The 26028-nt window shown below is 46.8% G+C and overlaps 1 protein-coding gene across 2 annotated transcripts in view; it reads right to left on the bottom strand.

The window, feature by feature from the left end:
- Positions 1-3303: 3303 nt before the first annotated feature.
- The window catches only part of CASTOR2 (cytosolic arginine sensor for mTORC1 subunit 2), a 147259-nt gene continuing 124534 nt past the window's right edge, over positions 3304-26028 (bottom strand). For both annotated transcript variants that reach the window (XM_062632141.1, XM_062632132.1), the window contains 7 exons: positions 13547-13740; positions 12873-13005; positions 11447-11570; positions 10774-10884; positions 9344-9426; positions 7712-7806; positions 3304-3807 (listed from right to left, as the gene is read on the bottom strand). In XM_062632141.1, the coding sequence (XP_062488125.1) occupies positions 3742-3807; positions 7712-7806; positions 9344-9426; positions 10774-10884; positions 11447-11570; positions 12873-13005; positions 13547-13740 (806 nt within the window). In that variant the 3' untranslated portion in view covers positions 3304-3741. The remainder of the gene's footprint in view (positions 3808-7711; positions 7807-9343; positions 9427-10773; positions 10885-11446; positions 11571-12872; positions 13006-13546; positions 13741-26028) is intronic.

Raw genomic sequence — 26028 nt, 5'->3', positions numbered from 1 at the left:
CACCCAGTATATATTAACCTATATTGCTCAAGTATATATGCTCTGTACAGTATACAGCCATACGGACACAGAACACAGGTATTTATACATGTGTACAAGACACACTACATATTTCTATGTAAACACTATACAATTATATGAACATATGCCCACACTTGCACAGTAGAAAGGAATTTGCAGCCAAAATCTAATTGGGGTGGGGGGAAAAAGACAAAACCCTACATAGTAACACACACAACGTGAGAAAGGTTGACGTTCCTAAGAAAACAAAGGCCTCAGAGAAGCAAGGAGGGCACAGGAGGGCTCACGTTCTCCTTCCCTGCCCACCCCTCCTTGCAGGGCTGGCAACGCTGGTTGCATTTCACTGTTTGCTGAGGTTTTGTGCAACGAGAGGAACCAGGAAGGTTCGGGTGATCCCTGATGAGCAGCAGCCACGGCCAGGGATGCTCCCGCAGAGCCAAGCGGGATGCTCGAGGCAGGGGGGGTGGCTGATGGGTAACCGGGGCCTTCAGCGCCCAGCCAAAGGGTGTCCCACTGAGACATGCTCCTCCTTTCATCCACACAGTGTGAAACAGCACAATGCCAGGGATGCTCAGAGATGTTATTATCATAAGGCATTTAAAGAAAAAAGAAAAGATTCTTCCATTTTTCCCCACCCCAAAGACCAGGAGGTGCTAGGAGAGCGTGAGCTGCTGAGCAGCTTGAAAAGCCACTGCTGTGGCTCATGCAGCATGTGGTGGTGCATTATTACTATTGTTTTCAACAAAGCTCCTACAGACCCCTTTCTGCCTTATCCAGCCAAGGTCTCACAAGCAACACCACTGCGGACATTCGCACCCATCCTGACTGCACACTTGACTGCCCATCCCCAAGGCTCTGTTTCCAGGTTCATCCAATTCTGGCTAAATTCAGAGTTATCTCCCACCAGCAAAGTGACATGGGGAAAACTAAAGGGAAAGCATCAAACTACCCCAAGTTGTCTGAAATAAGCTTCTGCGTTCTCAGGACAAAACAAGAGAGGAAATCAAGAGGTGAAGGTGAGCATGATGGCAGAGACAGAGCTCCTCAATGGCATTTTACATCTTGTGACATTTCCAGGCTGGGACATCAACCTGCGTTATGGAGTTCTGATCCACCCCAAAGACTTCTGCAGATTTCACAACCATAAGCCTGACTCCCCTGGGATAAAAAAGGGAAAAATTTAAACTAAAAATTCTGCCTCTGGAAGAGCCTGAGTGCAAGGTCCAAAGAATATAAAAAGTAATTAAAAACTATTTTTTCCCACTTTCTCTTAAGGCTCAGTAAAGTTTTTGCTTGTTTCAAGTAATTCCTGATCGTACATATGATCTTTAGAAAGCAGCACTAGCACACGCAGAGCAACGCACGGTGCCCTCCCTCTGATGTGGGAAGCGGCTAAATCATCATTTCCCAATGGCTGTAAAACCTGGAGCATAAAGAACATCCTGTCCTGGTGACACCGTCCATGCACACAAGGAAAGCTCAGGCTTAACTCAGCCAACCAGAAAGTTAGGCTGGTGACTCAGCAGCTGTACACCAGCCCATGTGCTGGCATCTCCTCTCCTGCACAGTCCCACAAACACCCTAACCTGCCACCCCGAGGAGGAACCCTTGCATCCTTATGGCATGTGGTGGAAAAGCAAAGCATCTTTCTAAGCAAACATCCAGAGACACACCTGGAATAAACCTTTACTCCAGAAATCCGGAGTGAATATCATGGGGCAAGACCAAAAACGCATGTAAAGGAACAGCAAAACGTACAATTCAGCAAAGTATTAAACATGTGCCTAAGTAGGTGTTCCTCAGTAGGGATGCTTTAACTTGGGGCCTACAAAGGAAAGTCACCCATGCTTTTTCCTGTGGATGCTCAATTCCCTGCCTAGCTGCTACACATCCTACCAATGAAATTCAGATCTGAAACTCAGCGTCTGGGTTCAGCAGCACCAGAAACCACTAACGTTAAGCTCAGCCCTCCAGCACCGTGAACACACAACTAAACAGCTGTGAGCCAGTGCGTGAATCTGCATGTCCTACACACCAGTATAAACCTGTCTGCATGAACCTACACACCAGTATAAACCATGCCTGTGGCATGGTCTCAGGTGCTTGTTTACTGCCTCCAGATCAATGCAAAACCCTGGCTCAAATCAGCAAGACACACCTCAGGAAAACCATGCTGGAGGCTGACTCCTAGCAAAGCCGGAAACTCTCAGTAGAACTGCAAGACCTTCAACTTCTTCATGTCAAAAAAGAAATGGGAAGAACTCTAGAAATGCAAGATACACTTGGGCTCCTAATTGTGAAAGCAGAGACCTCTGCAGATGATTTCTCCTTTCCACCACCCCTCACTGTATGGTCACAGCATGATGCAGACCACTGGTGCCTACAACTTGGGTGATGCCTGCTCTCCCAGCAAGTCCCTGCTGTCCTCCATGGAGTTTGTGGCTGTGGGTGCCATTCAGAGGTGGGTGCCACCATGGGCCTCAAGGCCTGGCTCCTGCTGACCCACAGCTTTGGTGCAAGTCAGGAGCAAACACCCTCCTGCTGCCCCACTGTAAAGCCCACATCACCTTCCCCTGACAGGACCAGAGGGAAAAGCCTTGGGTTTTATGCACTTTCAGCATCATTCTGTTTTCAAAGAAGAGAACCCCTGGGAGACCCCACCCTGGTGATGAAGGAGCTGATGAAGAGGTGGTGATGAAGAGTCCCAGCAGGGCTTGGGCACCTTCCTGGCCCCGGTGAGGACAACCTGCTGCATCTCTTGGCTGAGGTGGCCCAGGATGTGCAGGAGATACCCAGGGACCCCGGGCAATCCTTCATGTGCCCATGTACAAAGTGGATGGGAAAAAGCCTGAGGAGACAGGAGGAAAGATGCCTCCCTCGTCTTGCTGGCCCTGGGGGACAAGGGGATGGTTCTGATGTGAGGATGAGGGGACAGCAGCTGTCCTGGAGCAGAGGACATGGCAGGAGGACACTGGGGGAAAGGGGAGGGTGACGGGGGAAATCTGAGCTAAAATGGCCATGTTTCAATACAGACAGAAGTCTTGGTGTCCCCACCTGAAGGTGGGTCAGAGCAATGCTCCCCCTGCCCAGGCTTTCCCGGAGCAGCCAGGCTTTGACTGCAGGGAGACAGGGAAAAGGGGAAAACCCAAACAACTGGATACCTTCCCCTTTTCCAACACCAAACAGTTTTGTCAGGGGAAACAGAACCCAATTCCCATCCCTATCTCAACACAGGCAATGAGGAACAGTCCTCAGGAAGTCTGATGCGAGGAGACAAGCCAGCACTATGCAACATCTTTTCTGTTTAATTCCGCATGTCGTTGGGTTTAAGGTTCTCGGGGCTCTGTCTGAGCAAGGGCTCGTCCATCCCAGCCGAGCGGAGCACCCATGGGGGGAGATTGTGTCCCCAGGCAGCTCCTTCCACCCCGAGAACATGGGCAGGTTACACCTCACCTTGGAGAGGACCATCAGGAAAGTGTCTCACCTCCCCTTCCTCCTGCCCCTCATTCATAAATTTAATAAAATAACAATAATAATAATTAAAACCAAGGCTTATTGGAGCTGTTTCTGCTCAACCTTCCACAGTCTCTTTTCATGTCACTCTCTGGAATCAGATTTTTCAAGAAATACTGTGAGAAAAAAAGAATAATAATAATAATTATAATAATAATAATAATTATAATAATAATAAAAAGCATCTGGAACCAGCTCAGAAGATTTCTAATGCTTTTCAGCTTGACTGACTTGGAGTGCATTGACCACACCGTTTATATTTTCTTCAGGTACCTGCAAGAAACCAGAAAGAAAAGTCATGCTCTAGCAAAAGCCAGGCAGGGATGACACAGAAAGGGGCAAGAGATGAGGCAGAAGAGTCCCAGGGAGCCAGGTATGTTGCTCTTGTACACCTGAACTCCACTGCGAAAGGACTCCACCTGTAAGAGACACCCTCTGGTTCAAAAGCATCAACCCATGGTACCCCTAGGAGCAAACACTCTAAGTGAGATCTGGCTGCTTTGCTGTCTGCATGGTGGGTGCTGGTGGGGAGGCAACTGTTTGGGGGTTTTCATTTCCTTCTCCTCCTCTCTCCTCCTCCTTTCCCTTCCTTTTGTTCATAAAGCATTTGTATGACACGAGCTCCCTCATGCAAGGTGTCCGTGCTGATGCCTAAGGGCTCCATGATGCTCTCTGAGGCATCCTACAGGTTTGGGACCTGTAAGTGTGGTGGCAGTAGAACATGTCCATCAAAAGAAGAGAACTGCCCACCTGCTTGTGGTGGGGGGTTCTATTTGGTGTGGTGTAGCACCTGAGCACTCTTACCCAGTCTTATGATACATTTAACCATAGAAGTCCATATACAAAATTATTAGTGAGTGTCTTTTCACACTTACTGCAAGAAAAAACTCTTTCAACACAAGATATAAAAGATGTCAGAGCAAGTGTCACTGGTATAAAAGAATCACAATCAAAGTTATATCAGACAGAAAAGAGGCATCTGACATTATATAAACTTAAAGATGGCAATCAGGGGACAGGCAGTGAACAGCTCTTGGAAAGTGGAAAGGGGGCTGAGGGAAAAATAAACAGCCTGCGAGCTGCTGCAAGAAGCCAAAATAATTCACGTTAAGTTGAAGAAGGATCCTCTGTGAGGTATTTGAGTCCTTGGCCAGGAGTACAATACCTGGATTCACTGGACACCCTCCAGAGCTCAGACAGTGGAAATACAACTGGACTGTGATTTTCTGCAAGGCTTTTAAGAGAAATGGGGGGAAAACCCATGAGAAAATAACAAGAAAAATGTTCTTTTTTCCAATGGAAAGATGGAATAGGAGCAGGTAATTGATGATGTGTGAACACAAGTCAGCTGGGAAAGGAAGGAAATAATCTTAAAACCACCATACAGCAAAGTCTTATGGGTTAGGAAGAAAACCCCAGCAAACCTCCACACACTGAGATAGGACTCTCCACTGCCTCCCCTTCATTATTTTCCCAGTACATTGAACACTGCAGTGGAAGAAGCCATATGATTCTCTGACTCTCCAGAAGATAATAAGACACAGGAATCACTTTTGTAAACCACATTTTCTTTGCCAGCCCAAGTGGATGATCAGTGGGTCTCCTGACCGACCTCCTGATCGATCATTCACTGCAAAATGCTTGACTCCCTTCATGCTGAGGAAATGGTCATGATCATACCACCAATATCTGGACTGGATTTTCTCCAGGACAGATGGGCGAACAGTTCTTACTCATAGGAGACATCCTAATTGGTCACCAGTGGAGAAGTCCTACCCTCTCTGCCCCTTAGAAAAGGTCCCTATCCCAGTGCAGCTGGTGTAAGATGTTCCCTTGTCAGCCAGAGGGTAGATCAAAGCATCTACCACAAAGTGAAAAGTAAAGCTCCGAACTAAGTCCCAGACATTACTTCAGCCCGTTAGATGCAAAATGCTGGTGAAGAGCAAGATACCTTTGAGCACGCGGCAGAGAGAACAGAGCACCTGGAAAAGGGACTCTTCTCACTTGCTCTCTCTAGAGGGAGCTGGAAATCACAGCTCTCTCCACCCTGACGGCACAGAGAGGACACACCAGAGACCTGGAGGTTCTCATCCCACCACTGTCTCCCAAGGAGATTTCTTCTCAAGCATAGGCTGTGATTTCCAAGTCAAAATTCTACAGCTACAGCACTGCAGGAAGACCTGAATATTAACATCCAGGCCAAATAAAAATTAAGCAACAAAACCCACCTTAATATGCACAGGAAAAAAAAAAAAAAAGACGAAATCAAAGGGAAGAAAAGCTTTTCTAAAGTACTCTAAATTTTTGAACAACCTTAAAGAGAGAAAGGATTCAAAATATGCTCAGACCCTGACAAATGTCAGTAGAAGTCAAGGTGTTTTGGTGGCAAAGTTAGGGAAAACGAGACAAAATCTAGGTCAGGCTCTTGGCCAACAAACCCAATCTACAGCCAGCATGCACACAGCCTAGGAACCACGCCTGCAGCAAAGTCAAGCAAAGGAGGGCTTGAAATGCACCTTTCCCATGGAGGAAAGATTTGACAGCTTGAAAGGCACTGTCCAGATAAAAAGGCTTTCAAAACCTTAGAAAAAGAAAACGGCAAGTAGCAAGGAAAATGCTGAAATACTGATTTGAGTAAGGAAGAGCTGCAGACCTCAGTGCATCACCCAAATAATACCCTGCCAGCTGCTGGGAGACAGGCACCTGCTGGGCTCAACGTAGCCGGATGAGCCACTTTTCAAAGGCGGAGCTGCCTGCAGAGTCATCACAATTGCAGGGCACAAGTTGTAAGTGAAATATCTGTTTGAACCAACAGGGCTTAGCTTTCCAGATACTGCTTGACAACTGGAAGCGCTCTGCACCTTGTGCCCTGGGCAGGAAGCATGCACCTGGAGCCACAACAACAGGTAGGAATGTGAGGCAAAGCTAACAGTATTGATTTTAAAATGGTGTTTTATTAGCTTATCTTATCGGCACAGTTAATATTCAAGAAAAGAAGACAAACATATATAACACTTTGACCTTTGCTATCTGGAATAATATTTACTTTTGCTCTTTACACACATGACCTATAGTCTGCAAATGGTTCACACCAACTGTGAAAAACCGAAGTGATTAGCTGAATAAAACCCGCCTTGAACTCACTGGGGCTTCTACAGGTCAAAAGGAAGGCCTGAGCAGTGAATGTACAGCCATAAAAGGAGAAGCATAATGCAATGAAGTGCAAATTTAGGAAAAAAAACAAAACCAAAAGCACAAAGCAGCTCTGTGTTGCTGGCTTTGTTAGCACATGGACTACTGACTCCCTCCCTCAGGACTAAGGGAATGGGCTCCAAGTCAAATGCCATCCTGTTTGTGGCTACAGACCTAGCAATTTTCCCTTTCCAAGGAAACGTCTCATTTTTGAGGGTGTCCTATACAGCCAAAGGAAGAGCAGAGATAGGCTTAGATGGTAAAACATCCACCAGGATAAAGGAGAAGAGAGCCCTGTATGAAAGGCAAGACCCTCATGCTGATGGCTGTGCTGCAACTGCTTGTGGGCATTCAGAAGAACAGACACAGCAACATCCTTCTCTGCTTCAAAATCGCCTCCCCTTGAGGTACTGACAATTACTGCTATTTATCAAAGGCCCACAAGGAGGATGAGGCAAGATCAGCTGAGCTCATCAGATGGATCTTAAAACACAAAGGTTAGGGCCATGCAGGCTCTAACCTTCATGAGATGAAGGCAGGGGTTTGCTATTGGGAGACTCTCCAAAAAGTCTCCATGTACAAAAGCACCCACCTGAGAGCCTGGAGCCTCCGACTATATATGCAGGAAAAGACGAGGTCTTGTCTCTGTTTCTAACAAAAGGTAGTGGTACAGTGGCAGAGAGTGCTCAGGGAGGTCAGGAGGTCTCCAGTGCTGTAGGTCTTTAAGGACTGAGACCAGCCTTTTGCAAGAATGACACTGTGACACTCCCTAGCATGGCTCTGCCTTGGGGTAGGGCTGGCCTTGGTTCAGAAGCCTCTGACCCAGGGCAGTGACAGCCAGGAGGCTGGGGAGAGGTATTTGCTGACCTATGTAAGGGCAAAGACACTCCAATAAGCTCTCCAGATGGGAAATAATGTTCTCATCATGAATTTTCTCCCAGGGGAAAGATTTCCCCTATTCCAAAGAAGCTGTCTTGATACTCACCAACGCGTGATCAAACTTAAAAGTACTGATGTAGTAGGCTGGGATGTCAGCTGCGGCCAAAGGCTCAGAAATCTGAGCAACAATTCCACATTCATCTGTGGAGGAGATACAAATCAATCATTGTGTGAATGGCACCTGAGTATCTCCCAGAACTCCTGGGTCTCACCAGCTCCACGCCTATACCGGGAGGAGTTTGTCTTCACAAATGCCAGCCAGAAAGGACCTCTGATTTTATGTGTTGTTTATCACAGAATCAGGCTCTTTGGGCCACCATGATACAATGCACATTTAACTTTATTGCCTTCTTTTTGTTACAGAGAAATGTAAGTCCCCCAGAGGCACAAACATTAGGAGTGGAATGATTTTCAAAGGTCCAAAGAAAGGCAATTAATAATCATAGAATCATAGAACAATTAGGGTTGGAAAGGACCTTAGGATCATCTAGTTCCAAACCCCCTGCCATGGGCAGGGACACCAATACTGTTTAGGAAGGAGGCACCAAAACCAGTCTCATATACCTTAACCTCCACTTTTCTCTTTAATTGCTATGAAATGCTTTGTCCTGCATCTCTTGAGAGAAGAGATGCTGACCTGCTGGTTGGCCTGGACACATGGTTCCTAGGCTGTAGACCACCACAGCCCCTGAGACAGGACTTCATGCCAATTAAATTCGTCCTGCTTATCGCAGATCGATGGTACATTGTTTCCACATGACATCTGAGTTTCACTGATCCAAAAGGAACATTTCAGCTTTATTGTAAGCTAACATATTTAAACACTGCATACTTAGGGGACTGGTGGGTGTCCTGATGTCCCGCAGGTGACATACAACGTGCTATTTCTTCATATTTTGCATCTAAGATGCATGAAGAGAAGGTGCATGAAAATTTCCTCCTTGCACCTTCTGGCTGGCCGGTGTAGAAGCTGCAATTAAATATAAAACTTGGCCAAGCATTTCTCAGACATGTTCCTGAAGCCTGTATTTTGTAACTGCTTCAGAGACCATGGGAAAGGAGACCTAGTGTTTCCTAAACATCAGCCATTGTAGCAATATTCACATTGGACTCCTTAAAATGACAAGGGACATAAATATAGCAAGGACACTTCTGCAGGCTTAAAGCATTTGCTCTGTACTACTTAGGTCCAATATTCTTCTGAGGAGAGAAAATGTTTGCAGCACTGGATGTGAAACAGGTCTGTGAACAGGACTCCCACTTGGACTGCTATAAATCTGTACTACATCTACTAAAGCCAGAGCTGCCCAAGGAGCGCACTGGAGCATGACAGTGCCTTCTGCCCACCGACTGCTGTAATCTGCAACACATTCCCATGCCATCTTTTTGTCCACTTTTTCTCTTTAAACAGAGACGCAGCTGCAGCTACTTCCCAAGTCCAGCAGATGAATGTAATTTAGATGGAGCTGTCAAGCATGTAGCACTTTCCAAAGTATATTTAGAAGTCTGACTTATTAGGTAGGAGTCAGACTCCTCCTGTTTGAAAATCTCAGCTTGCAAAGTCATCTTAAGATGCTCTTAAAAAGCCTCAGCCTCAGATGGATTTTTCCATCATCCCTGAAGGCCCTGAGGCAAATGACTACCTGTGCACCAACTGATCCCCCAAATGTCTACCTACCAAAGCCAAGAGGCTGCCCACCAATCCGCACCATCTTCCAGAGCTCACCAGATGCACTTGTAAACAACAAATTATTAGGAAATCTGTAAAAGGAAAAGAAATACCAAACATGGCAATTAAAACACAGCAGTGTGTCAAATTCTGCCTGAGGGGATGCTGCTGTTCCTGTATCCCTGCACTGCTGGAAGCTGACAGCAGCAGCAGCAGCTTAGTGAAACTGAGAAAATTCAAGGCAAGAGGGACAGATGCACCTGCCTGCCCCTCCAGACATCCTGTGGTCCATCAGCATCTGACACTGGAGGTGTGCAGAGGCACCCAGAGAGACACAGGAAAAGATCTGTAAAAAACAGGCCACACCCCATCTTTACAAAGGTTGAGACTGTTAATCTGAAGGCTTGACTTGAGCTGCATTTAGAAACACCTAGGGACAGAGTATGTTTTCACACCTACTCTCTTAGGAATGTGAATGGTGACCACTGTTTTTGTGTCTGAGCATCACCAGTGCCTTTTTGCATGCCATCCCTGTTTGATCCCTGCTGAGATCCCATTTCTTAGCAGGGTTAAGAAGAGCAGTAGCTAAGAGACTTGCCCAGGGTTAAGCAGGCAGTCTGTGACAGAGTTCTCCAAGCACCAGGCTGCAGGCTGCCACTCTGTCTAGCCTCTCTTGAAGGCAGACGGCACTTTACTCCTATTAAGGTCAAAGAAATTTTCAAGGGGGCAATTAATAGTTTGCAAAACAAGTCCCTAGGGCAGGCAAGAATCAAACCCAACCACTGCACTGTGTGTCAAGAGCGAATTTATGCACTGCATCTCAGTGCAGCATCTGGCCTAGCCTCCAGACCTCAGAGACTTTTGTGATGTGAAGCTGCAGAAGTACACACACAGACACAGGCTGATCTTTGCTCCCAAGCTGATTTTTTCCCTGCCAGACAAATGAGTCCTGGTCTCTGGCTGCACAGGGGTGACTCAGTACATTATCATCACAAGGAGACTCTGAGCCCAGCCATGTGCAAAAGCAAAGCGGGAGGACAGCACCGCTGACATCTCCACCCTGCTTTTGGCCTTTATCAGTAAATATTCAACCACAAATACCAGATTTTCTTGGGTTTGCTCTTAAAAGCACAACTAATGAACAATGGAGTAAAATATCAAAATCACTTTGCTCCAGTGTTCCTCTTTCAAAACTGAGATAACTCTACATTATAGTGGCTTGTCATTTCACTGAGGGCTTGGATAGATAAGCCCAAAATTCAGGAGCTGGAACATGCCAGACCTCACTCAGAAAAGTGACACAGAATGTACGAGCACATCACAGCCATGCAGTGAGGCTCCCAAGAATTAATATGGAAGAGCTTAAGCTGCTTCCTGCTCCTTTGAAAACCTCTCAGGTGCTTTTCTGGGGTCCATAAGACCCTAAGACCAAAGCTCACCTCTGCTGTGTCTGGACATCCATGACCAACGAGATGTAACCCTCAATGAGAGAAAAGGAGAAAAAGCGAATGTGTCCCGAGTCTTCATTGCCCACCACTGATTCTTTTACTCTGAAGAAACAGAAGACAACAGCATTAACTGTGACTAGAAGAGCAAAAGAATCTTTTTAAAGCAGATATATCTAGCCAGTGACACCAGGAATGTTCATACACTGACCTGGGGCAGTGACACTGTGTCCTGTCACATGGATTTTGCTGAGGAACACAATGTCAGTTCCCACAATTGACAAAACTCTCCCATCCCTGCCCCAAGGTCCTCTCACAGGAGGCGGTGGACCAGGAACCACAGGCGCCAATGGGCAGCAACCCGGGCAGCTGTGTGTCCCCTGGTCATACGTGGATATACAGCACATTGATCACACTGCTGCTCTTTGCTTAAATCGGAAAAGACTCAGCTTTCCAAAGCCAGCAGACATCTTTGGGCACCTTCAGTGTCTTATTTGGCTTCCATCTCTCAGGACAACCTTCTTGAGCCTGTGAAACCTCCCTCCCTAGGAGCTGAGAACTGCCACAGCATAAGGCCACAGCAGATCCCTGGGCATCCTGGTGGGGCAATGTGCATTTGTGCCTCCAAACACCTCCCCCAGGAGTCTGTCTCCCTGATGGGACCTACCCATTGGAGTAAAACATGACATCCATTAGTAGTGTAGCAACAGTGGGAAGGGTATCTGGATCCAGGCTGGTGACGCAGAACATATTACTCGGACTGGAAAGGGGATGAATGACAGGCCTCTGAACTGAAAGAGACACACAGAGACACACACAGCTATGAAGCCGCATCTGCAGCAGGTTCACGTTCCACCAGACATTATCCGTGTACCGGTAGTGGCCGCAGAGAAAGCTGACAGCATTTGTAAGGAAGTTCTTATTTGCTGAAGTCCTCCTGGCTCTCAGACAGGGACTGAGGAGCCTGGGGATAACCTGTTCCTATGGTGTTCTCCCTGGGGTATATGGTAATATCATCCTGCATGGGGCACAGGTCAGCTCCTTGCTCACAGGGGCTCTAAGGCCATCAGATGCATCCACATTAGACAAGGGTAAGCTAAAGGAGTTGCCAACACAGACTGAAAGGTAGAAATAAACTCAGGCTTCTATCATTTAAAAGACAGAGCTATGGAAGGCATTTCTGGCAGTACACTCTCGTCTCCTACCTTTTTGGGGGCCTATTTTGCCATAATGCCTACAAAAATTCAAAACCAGATGCCACGCAGCAGCTTGGTAAACACACTGCAGCCACGGACTGAAAAGCAGCCAGTATTCAGGCATGCAGCTACTGAACAGAACAACACAGCACATTGCATACCTGTGCATTATCAGTGTGTGTTTCACTGTGCCCTTCCTTCACACGTTTTGCCCCAGGCTCATTTTCTTAAACAAGATGATTTATAGCTCTAGAGTGACGAGGCTGAGTGGCACTTCATAATAACTGAGCTCTGCTTTGTTTGGTTATGGGCATAAAACTACAGGCAGGTGTGTAGGTCAACATACGGATTTAAGTAGTTCCTTTTTCTGACTGTGTCCTTTGCCTGATGCTTGTTCCTCTAGACTGGAAACATCCTTACGTTCTGTACAGACCTGGGCTCATTGTAGCCTTGATCCTGACTGGTACTTAAGTGTGAAAGCTGAATAATATTCTCTGTACATCACTGCAAGACTTAAAACAAGCTTTTATATAAGCCATTTTCAACTGCAATAATGAAACATGGAAATACGGGCTACACATAATGTTAGCTTTGCAATTAAAATGAATTGTACTTTAACCTGTAGAAAGGTTAAAGGCATGGCTCCTCCAGAGATGTGAAACCAGCATTACAAGGCTCAAATTCAAGCAAAGCTCATCAGCACTGCTCAGAAAGTTAAGCACCTGCTCAAATCCTTGGTTGAACTGGGACAGACTCAGGTGTGTGCTAAGATAGTTTATTATCTTACAACAGGAAAATCACTCATCAAAATGTTGAAGGGAGGTAGGAGGCAGACTTTCACCCCCATGTGTCATGGAGACCAACTCCCTGGCAAGCTGAGCCCATGCTGATCCTTACCTAGTTTTGGTTTCACAAATCCATTTGTTATCCCAAGGTCATCAGCAGCCACTGTCTCCCCATTTACTACTCTGAGGATGGTGAACTCAGCAGCCAGTGTGTGCATCACGAAGGGCAGGTCTCGCTCACGTACCTGAAGTTGACAACAGGATTATCTCATGGTGGTGTGCACCAGAAGTGAGAATACACCGCAGTGGATGTTATGTGCTCTGAGGGCACAGAAAAGTGGACATATCCCTGCTTGAGCCAGTAGGGGTGTAAGGATAAATACCACCTGGATGCATCTCTAGAGAAGCATATCTGGAGATATATCAATAGTATTAAGCACCACAGTGCTTTTAATCAGAGAATAATATAATCATAGAACCACAGAGTGGTGTGTGTTTGAAGGGACCTTAAGGCTCATTCAGTTCCAACCCCCAACACTTCACACTAGACCATGTCACCCAAGGCTCTGTCCAACCTGGCCTTGAACACTGCAGTGTCATCATCCCATGGGAATAGCTCCTGAGATGCCAGAGAGCCTAACCCCATGGCACACAGCTCTGGGGAAAGGCAACTTTGGTACTTCTGCTGCTCCTCAAACAACTTGTTCCCAGAAATGTCATTAAAACTGCTCAATGGAACTTTCATCTGGTGGCAGGTAACTGCCTGGTCCTCTCATGTCCTCTTACCAGGATGAAGTCCGTCTGATAGGTGGAGAGCATGAACACTGAGATGTTTTGGTCAGCTAGTGGTGCTATTACTGACTTGGCAATTTTGGTCACTCCGATGGGCTGGGAGCCGGAGAAGCCACCTCCACCAGACACCACGTTGAGGGCAAGCCATGTCGCATCAGCCACGCTCAAGTGTTCCGAGGAAGGAAGCTCTGCAAAGAGACAGCGGGGGAGGACAGAGGTTTGGTTTAGAGGCAGAGAGAGCCAGGTCCACATTCTGGTTCGTATGTGGTTAGCACAGACCCCAGTGCAATGAATGAGATGAGCCCACTGGGGTTCCCACGCTGCTATTCCAGCCAGCCAGGCTTCCCACACTGCTTCACAGGGTGGTACTGTGCTGTGTTTTAATTACACCAACTGCATCAACTTCCACTGAAGGAGTCATACAGATTTTCAAGGACAACACACTGCATGCGCCTCAGCAACTAGCTCAGATGCTGGTGACCAGCACTGCTGATTTCCCCATTTAACTTAAGTCAAATCTCTTTTATCTCACAGTTTCTCCAGATGCTTTCCTTGAGTTTTTCTGGTCTCTTTTGTTCCCTTTCTCCTGCTCTAAACCCAGATTTTATTCTTCTGGACTTGAAACGGAGGCTGACTTTGGAGATGCAAAGCACGGACCCTATGCATCTGTGGGGTGCTGCCTCTAGAGCGGAAGTCAAGAGCTTCACAGCTCTGTAAAGTATGGATGGTCTAACATATACACCAGAGATCAAGGTGACCATGTACAGAGATAATGGAAATCTTTTTAAGAATAACCCCAGTTCCATTCCATTTGCTTCTAGTCTATTAAGGAGTTAAAAATGTGCAGCTTAACCATTTAACACAAATTATTAACTGTTTTAAAGAAACCTTAATGTATTAACAGTCCATAAAACCAGGTGCAGACTCTGGAATGAAGGCGTAAGTCTCTCTAAGTTTTTCTGGACTTTGGATTTTGGTTTGGCAAATTACAGAAACAAACAGGTCAGATCCAGATCCAGATTTACAAATGCATAATCCCAGTTAAAACTACCCAGCATAAGGAACCTGACCTCAGATGCAGATGCAGCAAGTAAAGACACAGCGGAGATCCCAACAGAAACCTACACACTCTGCTTAGAGGTTAGATGCAGCCCAGCAGTTCCAAGCACAAATCCCAGCACCGCTGCTCTTGCAGTCAGCGCCCTGGTGCTGTAGGCAAGTCACTTCATGTCTCCATCTCCACGTGTCCTCCTCTGTCCACCCACTCCTGGCTCATCCATACAGTTTTTTCTCCTTTCCTTCCCCTTCAGCAAGACCTCTGGGAGCTGTTTCTGTACAGCTCCAGACACCATGTAATAAATTCCTAACCTCACTCCCTCTGAATCCCCAGGCACCACTGCTGTGAGACAATGACAGCGCTGAAAACCCAAAATGAACTGAATAACAAATACTATTCATTTTGCTCTCCTCAATAACCTCAATTGTGTGTGCCATGAAAATAACCCTGAGCAAACACACTGCAAACAGTGGGGACACTGAGGGTTCTGCATTTTGATGTTTAGCTTCATAGACCAATGTTTCTTTTTCACTGAATAATCACAGCTTACATGGAATGAAAACTAGACACCAGGGAGAGGGGTAAGTTTGTGCATGAATCAACACCATGTTACCTCAGAGAGACCAGTGCAAGTTGCTTGCAGAATATTATTGCAGCAAAATACCATTTTCTGATCAGACCATCCTTTGCATCAGAAAAGCACCCCCAAAACAAAGCTTACTACCTCAATTGGCATGGAGGAGCTAGGGCTCAAAACAACTGCTGCTGATCTAATAAGCAGCTGACATCTTTTTTTCCTTTATTCCCACCTCTGCTCCTTGCCTGTGAAATAAATAAGAAGGAAAAAAAGCCCAGATGTGTTCCTTCTTTGGACATGGACTTGCTCCCTGGCAGCACGGAGTGGGCAGGCACAGGCGAGGCCACCTGCACGTCATTGGTATTTACACTTCCCTTTCCCACATCCTCAAGCCATTAAAGCAGCCAGGCAACAACATCACGGAAAGGTCAAGTGACACCTTTCCTCTCTGCAAGCTCACCCCCAAAAGCCTCTAGCAGCACAGCCACCCAAGTCAGTACACAGGATGCACGTGCAGCTCCGTGTGCTCCGGGGTCCAGTGCTCACCAACCTGGAAACCCACAGTGAGCAAACTGTCTGCTCATCATAGATTTACAGACTGGTTTGGGTTGGAAGGGACCTCAAAACTCGTCCAGCTCCAAACCCCTGCTGTGGCCAGGGACCCCTTCCACTAGAGCAGGTAGCTCCAAGCCTCTGTGTCCAACCTGGCCTTGAACACTGCCAGGGATGGAGCAGCCATAGCTTCTCTGGGCACCCTGTGCCAGCGCCTCAGCACCCTCACAGGGAAGAACTTCTGCCTAAGAGCTCATCTCAGTCTCCCCTCTGGCAGGTTAAAACCATTCCCCTTGTCCTGTCTCTACATCCCTTGTCCAAGGCCCCTCTCCTGGTTTCTTGTCGGCCTCTTTAGGCCCTGGAGCTGCTCTAAGGTCTCTCCTTCAGGAGCCTTCTCTTCTCCAGGCTGAACCAGCCCAGCTCTCTCAGCCTGGCTCCAGAGCAGAGCTGCTCCAGCCCTTGCAGCATCTCCACAGCCTCCTCTCCACTTGCTCAAGGAGGTCCATAATGACTTGCTACCAGCAGCAAGTTATCACAACTCATTTCACTCTCTATAAACAGAGCAGATGATGTTCCTGCTTTGTACAGGTGACATGGCCCTGGCTGAAGTTCATTAAATACCAGTTTCAATACTATGCTGGTCAGGGACGTGGCAGAAGATGCAGTATTTTACGGTGGACAGAGGCGTTACCACATTTCACTTTGGTAGGAGTGGGACTGGAGGAGCTGTCCTGAGAAGACCTCATCAACCTTCCTCAGGGGGTAGGAAGGCTGATTTGTGCACTGCATTTGTAACCACTGGAAAGTGTTGATCATGGTTGGTTTTGCGTGTTTAACAGGACATATGAAGTGTGACAGGGGCCACTGCATTTGCTTAAGTAACCTGCTTCTCATCATTCAATTAACTTACAGAATGCAAAAAGCAGTCTGCAAAAAAACAGATAGAAAGCGACTGAAATACTGATTTTGGACACTGTTTCTACTAGGCAGCCAGATGGAAAAGTACAACCCAAATTTTAATGAAACAAACCCAAGCCATAAGCTCAACAAATTCACCTAAATAGCATCAAATAAGCCACGTAGGAAGGGGCTTTGCCCAGGAAGCTGTCAAATGCAGTAAACCCAAGGAGAGCTGAAAACACCAAACATAACATTAACACAGACTCAGGGAGGCAGAATAAGGTAGTAAATAAAGAGCAAAATGAGGAATCACCCATGTTTCAGCACCAACCCACCAAACCCACCATTGCCACTACTTCCCTGCACAAGAGCAGAGCTCCTGACACCCCAGAGCTGCTATGGAGCCCCACCAACTTACACAAGAGGTGATCACCTTGATAGCCCAAGCGCAGAACTCAACTTGCCTGGCAGTGCAACACCAGGTACCAATTGTTGGTGGGCTCCAACAGCCCATGGTACCACTCACCATTTTCTCTCATGCAAAATTCTCCCTGCTGTATGCAATCTGCAGTGCCACCAAGCAGACACAGAGATGCCATGTGGGACACAGGACCCCTCCAAGGGAAATACTAAATCAATGCCAGTTCTTGCTCAAACCAAGCCCCAAAAACACATGTCAGATAAGGTTTAGGGCATGAGTTAAACTGCTTATTCACACCATGGGTGATTTAAAAGCCTCAATGGCCCATGTGGCAGGTAGAGCTGAAGCAAAGCAGAATCCATGGCACACGTCATCCAGGGATGTGAGGTGCTGAGTATCATACTGGCCATAATTGGCTCCTGAGCTCAAATAATCAATACCATTTCCAGGGAGGACAACAAACACTGGCCAAAACCCAAACAAGGATTGAATTGCTGCTGCTAGAGTGTTACAAAATGCTGTAAGTACTGTGAGCTGGTGCTCCACGTGGCACTCTTAAAATACCTTTGGAAGGATGGTAGCCAGACGATGAGCTTCCAGCTCATAGGTCTCTGCAAGCTTTTATGGTTACAGAAAGCAGGGATGGACAATCTCCTGGTTGACAGTCCTGACCAAAGAGTCATCCCAATGGTGTGGGTCTGCATGTTTTTCTGTCTCCATTTTCCACCCTGGGGACCCCTCAGTCTCCCACACCAAGTACAGCAGGAGCAAAGCACTGGGAGAGAGTCCTCCCCCCTCTGGAAGAGCACTGGAAAATATGCACACGCTCTGAGAACATACAGCACCACCAGAACTTTTTATCTCCTTTCTGTACCTAATTTAAATGGGTTCAAATGTCTCATAAAAGGGTTACAGTGAAGCGGAAAATGCACAGTTCTGTAGCAGAAATGCATCTCACCTACCCACACTGATAACTGGATCACAGCTGTGCAAAGCACTGCCAACCAGGGACTTATTCCCTTCCTTCAAAAAGGATACCCTGTGAGCTGTTCTCTGTGGCCCTCATTCCAACTTAATGGTGAACGCAACTGGTGACTCCTATTAGCTTTCAAGTGAAACTGCAGATATGTGATGAATTTCTTGAAGAGCTTGGAGAGAAATGAAGACTCAGCTGGTCTGGGTTCTGGTGCGGTATGTTGGATCATCTCCTTAGCACTCATCCGCACTCAGTTCACATAATTCTGTGTTCTAGCAGAATACTCTGCGTGATGTACTACTCCTTGAGTTGTTCTGGTACTCTGAATGAAGCAATTGCTCATCCACTTCATCATTAGAGACTTATGTTTGCAGCCATGGCTAACTCCAAATGTTAAAAATAGATGTTTAAAACATCCTGTGGATTGTTTGACCACCCTTCTGGCTATAGTTCCCTTGCACTGGACTTACCTCACCTTTTATAGCCTCCCTCTGCAAAAATGTCAGCAAGAGTCCTGCCTGTATAAAAAAGATAGAGGAAAAGGCTCTGGCAGCAGCAGGACTCCAATGGTCAAGCATTAAAAATAAAAGTGCTGCCAACTGCAAAATCCATGATAAATTGGGAGAGTTGTCGCCAATGCCTTTATGTGGCAGCACAGTTTATATATATATATATATATAAAAATATTTCTAATAGGATTTTTGGGTTTATTGAAAGGTTCTCTTCCCACTGCCCGGTGGAAGCTTTTCATTGCTCTGCAGTTTTCAAATCCCCTCTTGTAATAAAGTAAGGGATTATCACAGATCATAAAGCCTGATCCAAAGCTTGGGCATCCTCCTGACTTCTCTGTTGGCTTTATCACACAGTCACCGAGGAGGAGGTGGAGATGCCACTGGGAGCTTCCCAGAACAGTGTGTGATGGGACAAGCATCCATGGGCTGATGGGGAGCTGGGCTGCCCAGGGCAGGTCTTCAGCACCCACTGCTGTGGTTTCTCTGACATCTGAGAGTACATGTGTTTAACTGGATGTCTCTGCTCAGAAAATGCTTTAGAAACTTCATTTCCTTGAGACATTTTGGCCACAAAAACTCAAAATCTGGAGGGGAGAGTGGGAGGAAGATAACCACCTGAACCTCATTCCTTTTGAGTAACTGAGCTAACTAAACATTCCTTTAATGTTAGGAAACAGTACTGTTTCTCTCACTTCCAGAGAGCTGTGCAAAAGGGGATAAAGCAGGGTAAAGATGTCATTTATCAGATCCTGTAGTGTGCCAGAAAGAGCTCTGGAGCTGGTCCAATGGCAGCTCTATGCGTCCCAGGCTCACTACCCTGGAAGCACAAGGGTTATTCCTGCAGGATGACCTGTTTCTCGCTTTGCTCTGCCTCAAAGACAAGGCAAAGTGATCCAGTGCTAAGCTTCCCCCACAGGGACATCACCAGGGCAGCAAAAAATACCTTGGGGATGTTACAATGCAAATCATAACCTTTCAGAGCAATGCAAATACCCTTTCTGCCCCAAAACACAGACACTACCAGCTTCACACTTAATCACTGGAAGCAAAGACTTTTGCTGCCACACAAATCCTAAACAAGCCCCATGAGCAGTTTTTGTTGTGGTGTGAGGTGGCTGCCAGGCAGAAAGTGCTTGGTGTTGGTTGGATTCAAGTGCCATGGAGCAATCCCACACAGAGGAACTTATCTAAGCACAATAGCCCGGCAAGATGAAAGCACCCCGCTTGGCTGTGCATTAGGAAACGCGGTGATTAGGGCCAAAGAGTTAATGCTTTTGCACACAAGAGAAGGAAGAAAATCCCACAGCTCTGATTCAGCTGAAATCATGTCAATGAGCTCCAGCACGTCTTGGGAAGAGGTTTGTGTGCTCACAACAGAGCAGCTTTTGCAATTTTTTCCATTGATGTTAATGGTTTGGTCGGCTGCCACCCTCTGCAGAGGGCAACACCAGAGATGATCATAGAAACAAAGACTGGTTTGAGTTGGAAAGGACCTTTCAAGGCCATCTTGTCCAACCCCTTTGCCACAAGCAGAGGTATCTTCAAGTAGATCAGGTTACTCAAAATCCCATCCAAACTGGCTTTGAATGTTTCCAGGGATGGGGCAATCTATCACCTCTCTGGACAACCAGTTCTAATAATGGGTGCAGAAGCAGGCACAGAAGACAGCCCTGACAGCATGACCCAAGGTGCACAACACCTCCAGCATCACACCTCTGCCCCTCAGCATGCGCTGGGACATGAGCAGTGAGACATCTCACACAGCAGCATATCAGGAACTTCTAAATCACTGATAGCTCCAAACGTTCATTAGATACCAAGTGCTACCAGCAAATGGGACAGAAGGTTTCTCCAGGATCACAGTATTGTGATTTCAGTTTTTTGTCTTTTATTGCTCTTCTTTGTGCATCCCAAATTTCCTCCTGATGGGATGCTCGGGTACTTCTGCAGGGCTGGATCCCAGGCCAGGGAACCTCACCTAAATGGGTGCTTCTCTATTTTTGACATTTTCTCCTAACAGAGAATGCAAAACTGAGGGGTTTTTATTCCGAACTCCCTCAACACGGAAGCTGTGAAACCTGTCATCTCATTTTCCCATTTAGGCATTATCCCACTCACAAAACTGTCAAAAGAACATCATTAAGTTCATAAACTCCAATACCATGCACTGAGGAAATGACAGCTTGACATTTTATGTATTTAACCTCAAAGTTTGTGTGCCTCAGTTTCCTACCTATAAAGTGGGTACAATCCCCTCTACCTCTTCTAAATCTTGCTCTCAAGAAACAGCTGCTCTATTTAGCTGAGGCTTATGTACGTCTCACGACTGAAGAATTTCACAGTTAATGCAAAAATCAGCACAAGCAGCATGGAAAATTTCCAGCCAAAGAGGGAGTGTGGCAAAGATTTCAGTCTCTGAAAACAGGGTGAGAATGGGAAGTTTTGCTCTGGCCTCCGAGCATTCTTCCTTTATCACTGAGGGAGGAAGCTGTTGGTGCTAGTGCTATTGCAGGGATATTCAGGTAGGTTTGAAAGTCAAAGGTCTCTCACTTTCCACTGTCATGACTGTAAAAGACAGACAAACAGAGAGACAGAGGGAATGAAAGACAAAGACAACAAGAAAGAAGCAAACAAGAAAGCACTCTCAGGAAAATCAAGCACCCAGAGCCTGTCCAAGTCTCCCCCCCAAAACTCTGAGGAGCCAACACTCATACAGCACCCAGTATGGACCAGCTCACCCCAAATCACCTCCCAGAAGGGCTCCTATAGTAAGGTCAAGCAACATCTCCCCTCATTTCTCACCTGGAATTTATCTTATACTGGTCCTTGTCTGCTGCTGCAGGTTTTCTTTCAATTCTAGATTAACTACATCTTAAAGCAATGTATGGGTTTATTATCAGAATGGACGAATATACCCAGTGCAATTTCCTCATGTTTTCCTGATAATTCAATTCAAACCCTACCCAGTGTAATAACCAGTTTGAATTTCAGACTATTCATGCGAATAGGACAAATTACATTTACAGGGAATTGCACACGGTGACCCCAGGTCCCATGCCCATCTCACAGAAGCTACTGTTATTACCCACAAGCAAGGGAGTTCTCCAAGCCCTTTACCGGAGGGAAATTACAAACACATTCATCCCACTTTTAGCTGATAAAAACTGGGAGAGTAAAAAACCTGCTTCAGAGAGCACTGAGGTCAGGGTGTTTCTTCAAGCCCTGTTCAGAAAGAGAGAGAAATAGCTCCTAACCAGAGACATCAAGTGATTTCATACTGAGTATTTCCACCCACCTTGGGAGCTACCAGAGAGCCTGTGTCAGGTCATCTGTGCTGAAGCTTCACTGGCTCCATACGCCATTCACAGGGACGTGAGTATTGTGAATTTTCAGATCAGCTGGGAACATTTTAGGTAAAGAACCTGTTTTTAATAAGCAGCCCCATCCACTCTCCTCTACAACACAGCCATTTCCACACTCGAGCAGCTCTCCGGCAAGGCCTTTGTAAGAAGTTTGCAGGGAGGGAACGCTACTGCACAGCCCCTCCACTGTTACAGATCTGTCACACAACTGAATGAAGGAGGAAGCTCTTTCTGACAGCACTGGAGATGTCATACTCAAAGATGAGGAAGTCAGTGTATTTTTACCATTCATAGTACAGTTACACAAAGACATCCTAGGCTCTGGGATGGTGCCCTGGGATGACGGAGGAAGACAGTGTTGCTACTTCTCTTGCCTATCCAGGAACTCGTGCATCCCTTTCTCAGCAGATGCCCAAGGGACCCATCCTGCTGACATGGACAGAGTCTATGTGGAGAGCAGTGAGATGCTGAGGGGTGGCACCTCCCTGGAAAGTTGACTTGCTAGCCCGTTAAGAGCAGCAGATGTGGCAATGTATTCACACTGATTCCAGAGCCTGGGAAGGAGTATGTGCTAATTAAACTTATTCTTTCTGCTCAGCACGTCCTCAACTGCATTTGTACAGAGCAGAGATGACGCCATGTGGCTGACTGATCTATTTACACCTCTGGAGTCCCATGCTCATCCCCATTCCCATTTCCCAATTAAGGGTGCAGACAGGAATTTGGGCTAGTTCCAGCAATCCGATATGCCTGGCACACCACTGGGACTGAAGAGACAAACCAGTGACTTTTACCCAATGTAAGCTGCTCAGGATCTCTCAGCTGCCTGAAAGGCGGGAACCTGAAAACCTGGGGAAGAGCTACAATAAAATGAATCTTGTTGCTGGAGCCTGTCATGAATGCAAAAAGCCAGCAAATCCAGGTTAAAACTGCCTGCCAAGTTTTCTGACTTCAAGAAGCAGAGGCAAGAAGTGGGCTGTGAGTCCATGTCCCCCCACCACAAGCAAGGGACCATCATATTTGGAAAGACTCTCCTGTACCTGTTAAAAGAGAAGGCTGAGAGCTTGTGAATGATCTAATTCAAAGCTAATCAAGGCACTGCAGACAGGGAAAAGAAAGCTTCTGGATGTGCTTTGCTATCAGCATTTGCTGGCTCCCCAGCTAGTCCTGGTCACTGAAGCACCGGGGGCTGCAAGAGTGATTTTAACACTTTGCTCTTGCAGGGATAGGCTGCTCTCTGCACCCCATGCCTCTGTCAGCATGGGCTGCATTTCTGCCACGTGCTCAGCGTACAGATCAAGAAAGCAGAGCCAGAATTAAAGTGCAGCTGACTTCTCAGGAGGTGAAGAACAGCGCAGGGGATGAAGCTCTCCTGCTACACTCTGCCCTGCTGGCTTGGACCTAAGAAATATAGATGTTGACAGATGCCCTTCCAACTTGGACGTGTGGGTCCCTTCCCCCTGCAGTACTCCAGGCCTGCGGATGAGGTGTTACAGCTGGAGCTTCTCAGCACATATTTTCAATTACAAAATTTTTCCTACCTGCAGCATTTTCATGTTTTCAATATCATTGCTCCCCTCTTCCATAAAAAACCTCTGTAAACTTGCGCAAGTATTTCTTTGCTGCTCAGTGGCAATTTGGACAGTCACAAATCCAGGAGTGCAGTTGTACAAGCCTGTACAGAAGGGGCTACTTTCCTGAAGGGAGACAGGTGTTAGGTTAATATTTCACTTTCCAACGCTTATCATTCAGTGGTAGACAACTGCTACCCATTTCTCCTTGTACACACACACTCCCCACCTGGAGACAAGCCTGCTCCCAGCAATGGGATACAAAGCTCATTCTGCACTGGATTCACACCACTGCTGTCCTGGTGGGGTGCAGCTTCCAGCACTGGCCTTTTGGCTCCCTTCTGCTCCCCTGCCCCAGCAACCCTGCCCAGAGCAGCCCCATCAGCCCTGTCCTCTTCCCTGGTTAGCAAAACAACCCTGGTTTTATTTATAAGGTATGACAGCAACTCCTCCAGGTAAACCGAACCTGCGCATCCAAGCTGGGGAGAGAAATGAATGCAGATGAGTTTATTTTTGCACAGCCTCCTACAAGAGCCCCAGGAGTTGCTCACATTACATCATACCCCCACCCCCTCCTCGAATCAAACCCTGCAAAGGCACAACGCTGATGGCTGCTGGGAGCAACGGCCATAGGAAAATTAACTCTTTGCTGTGCAGGATGCATGCTGCTCTCTCCAGTGACCAGCAGTGACCCAGTACTGGTTCTCTGTGGTTAGCTGATACAGAAAGGGATGTGTGAATCCCCAGACACAACCTCTGCCTCCAAGTATTTACTTAACAGAGGAATGATTTTGTTAACAGGACAAAGAGTCTGAACTGCCCCCAGTCTGTCCCAAACACAGGACGAAACATGGGCAAGAGAAGCCACCCGATACCTCAAGAACAGCCTAACAGTGCTGATGGAGGGACGTGACTGAGCAGCACTCTCGATTCCCACCCACAGACTTCAATTACACAAGAACGGGTATTGTTAGTGTCAATTTTCCTCGAGACCTACGTGGCCTGACGGAGCAGCCGCCGCTGGAGACACAGGCACAGGCATCTTGTCGAGAGCAACACAAAAGCTTTTCTTTGCAGGAAATTAAAACCAAGGAAACAAACACCAGCACTTGCGTAAGCCCCAGACTGGCTCAGACAGAAAATTACCTCGAGACTGTTTGTGTTCCAGATCAATGGATCAGCTGCGGCACGGGGCAATTAGCACCTTGAAATTATTCAGCAAGCCAAGGAGTGGGAATTTTAAGGGAGGGTGGTGAGGGAAGGGTGAAAGCAAGCAGGAATAACAGCAGATGTTTCTGGATACAGAAGTCAACGCTTGGCTCCAGCTGAGCCCAAGTTACAATACGAACGTGGCTGTTGGATGCTTTTGCAACCAGGCAAAAGGGGGACGGGAGGGAGCTGGAGGGGACCTGCCACTGCACCCTGGGAATGGGTATTTGGTATGAGCATGGAAAGCAGAGCACATATTTTCTGTCTGGGACTAAAGATATATAGCTCAGTTATACCACAAGCCTATTTTCTGCTGTACCCAGGATGACAAGCAAGGCAAAACTACTCTGTAAGCAGATCCTTACTGTGCTTGGTATGTGGATGGGCACAAGGGGAATCTGGCCAAAAGGCAAACACTTGCAGGAGGTACCAGCTTGGTTAGGGCTCTGCCGAGGACTGTGAGGGGGCTCAGGACCAGCGCAAGGATCCTCCAGGTACTCTCTGCAACCCCACTCCCCGGCAGGAGACACCCCAAAAACCTTCATCTGTCTGAATGTTACCATAGGATCATAGATTACCAGGTTGGAAGGGACCTCAAGGATCATCTGGTCCAACCTTTCTAGGCAAGCATGACCTAGATTAGATGTTCCAGCACACTGTCTTATGAAGATATTGATCTGATTATTCCTACCAATATTAGGAACAGAAAAATCTCATTATTTCCTGAGTTCTGATATAATACTGACGTAGATGTAACATCCTTTACTATCAGAGGAGGAGGAGGGAGGGGAGAAGGGATGACTGCGGCTGGCTCTGGTGTAACCTCTTCCATGGCCCTTCTTTAAACAAATCAGATTTCCAAACTCATCCAGGAGAAATGAGATGCTTGCTCAGAGGGGCCTTGTTCCCAACCCACTGGGATAAACAGAAATCACTCCCTCTCCCTGTGACTCAGGGAAGCCTACATGGCCTTTTAAATGGGACGTGGGAGCTTTCCCCACTATACCTGAACACAAAAAAGCCAGATACCAAAGACACAACAAGGATTAAAGCAACTACATGAGAAAGCCTTGCTTCTGGTCTCCATGCTTCTATTATTAACCTTGGATGAAAAGAAAGCCACCTCTGTCCAAATAAGTTTCTATTATCATGAACGTATTTGCATCTAATCTGAACACAAGGAGGCCATGGCAAAACTCTTTCAGGCACTGATGCTCTTAACACTTTGAAATCATGCTAATCTGATAAGGCACTGAAAGAATTATACAAGTAAACAAAGCCAGGCCCTGATAAGGAGTATTAGAGATACAGCACACCACATATTTAGTGCTGGGAGGGC

Source organism: Pezoporus occidentalis, unplaced genomic scaffold (genome assembly GCF_034315485.1).
Source record: "Pezoporus occidentalis ecotype Australia unplaced genomic scaffold, CSIRO_AGI_Poc_V1 ctg110, whole genome shotgun sequence".
Taxonomy (NCBI): Eukaryota; Metazoa; Chordata; class Aves; order Psittaciformes; family Psittacidae; genus Pezoporus; species Pezoporus occidentalis.
This window is presented reverse-complemented; position numbering and strand designations above follow the sequence as displayed.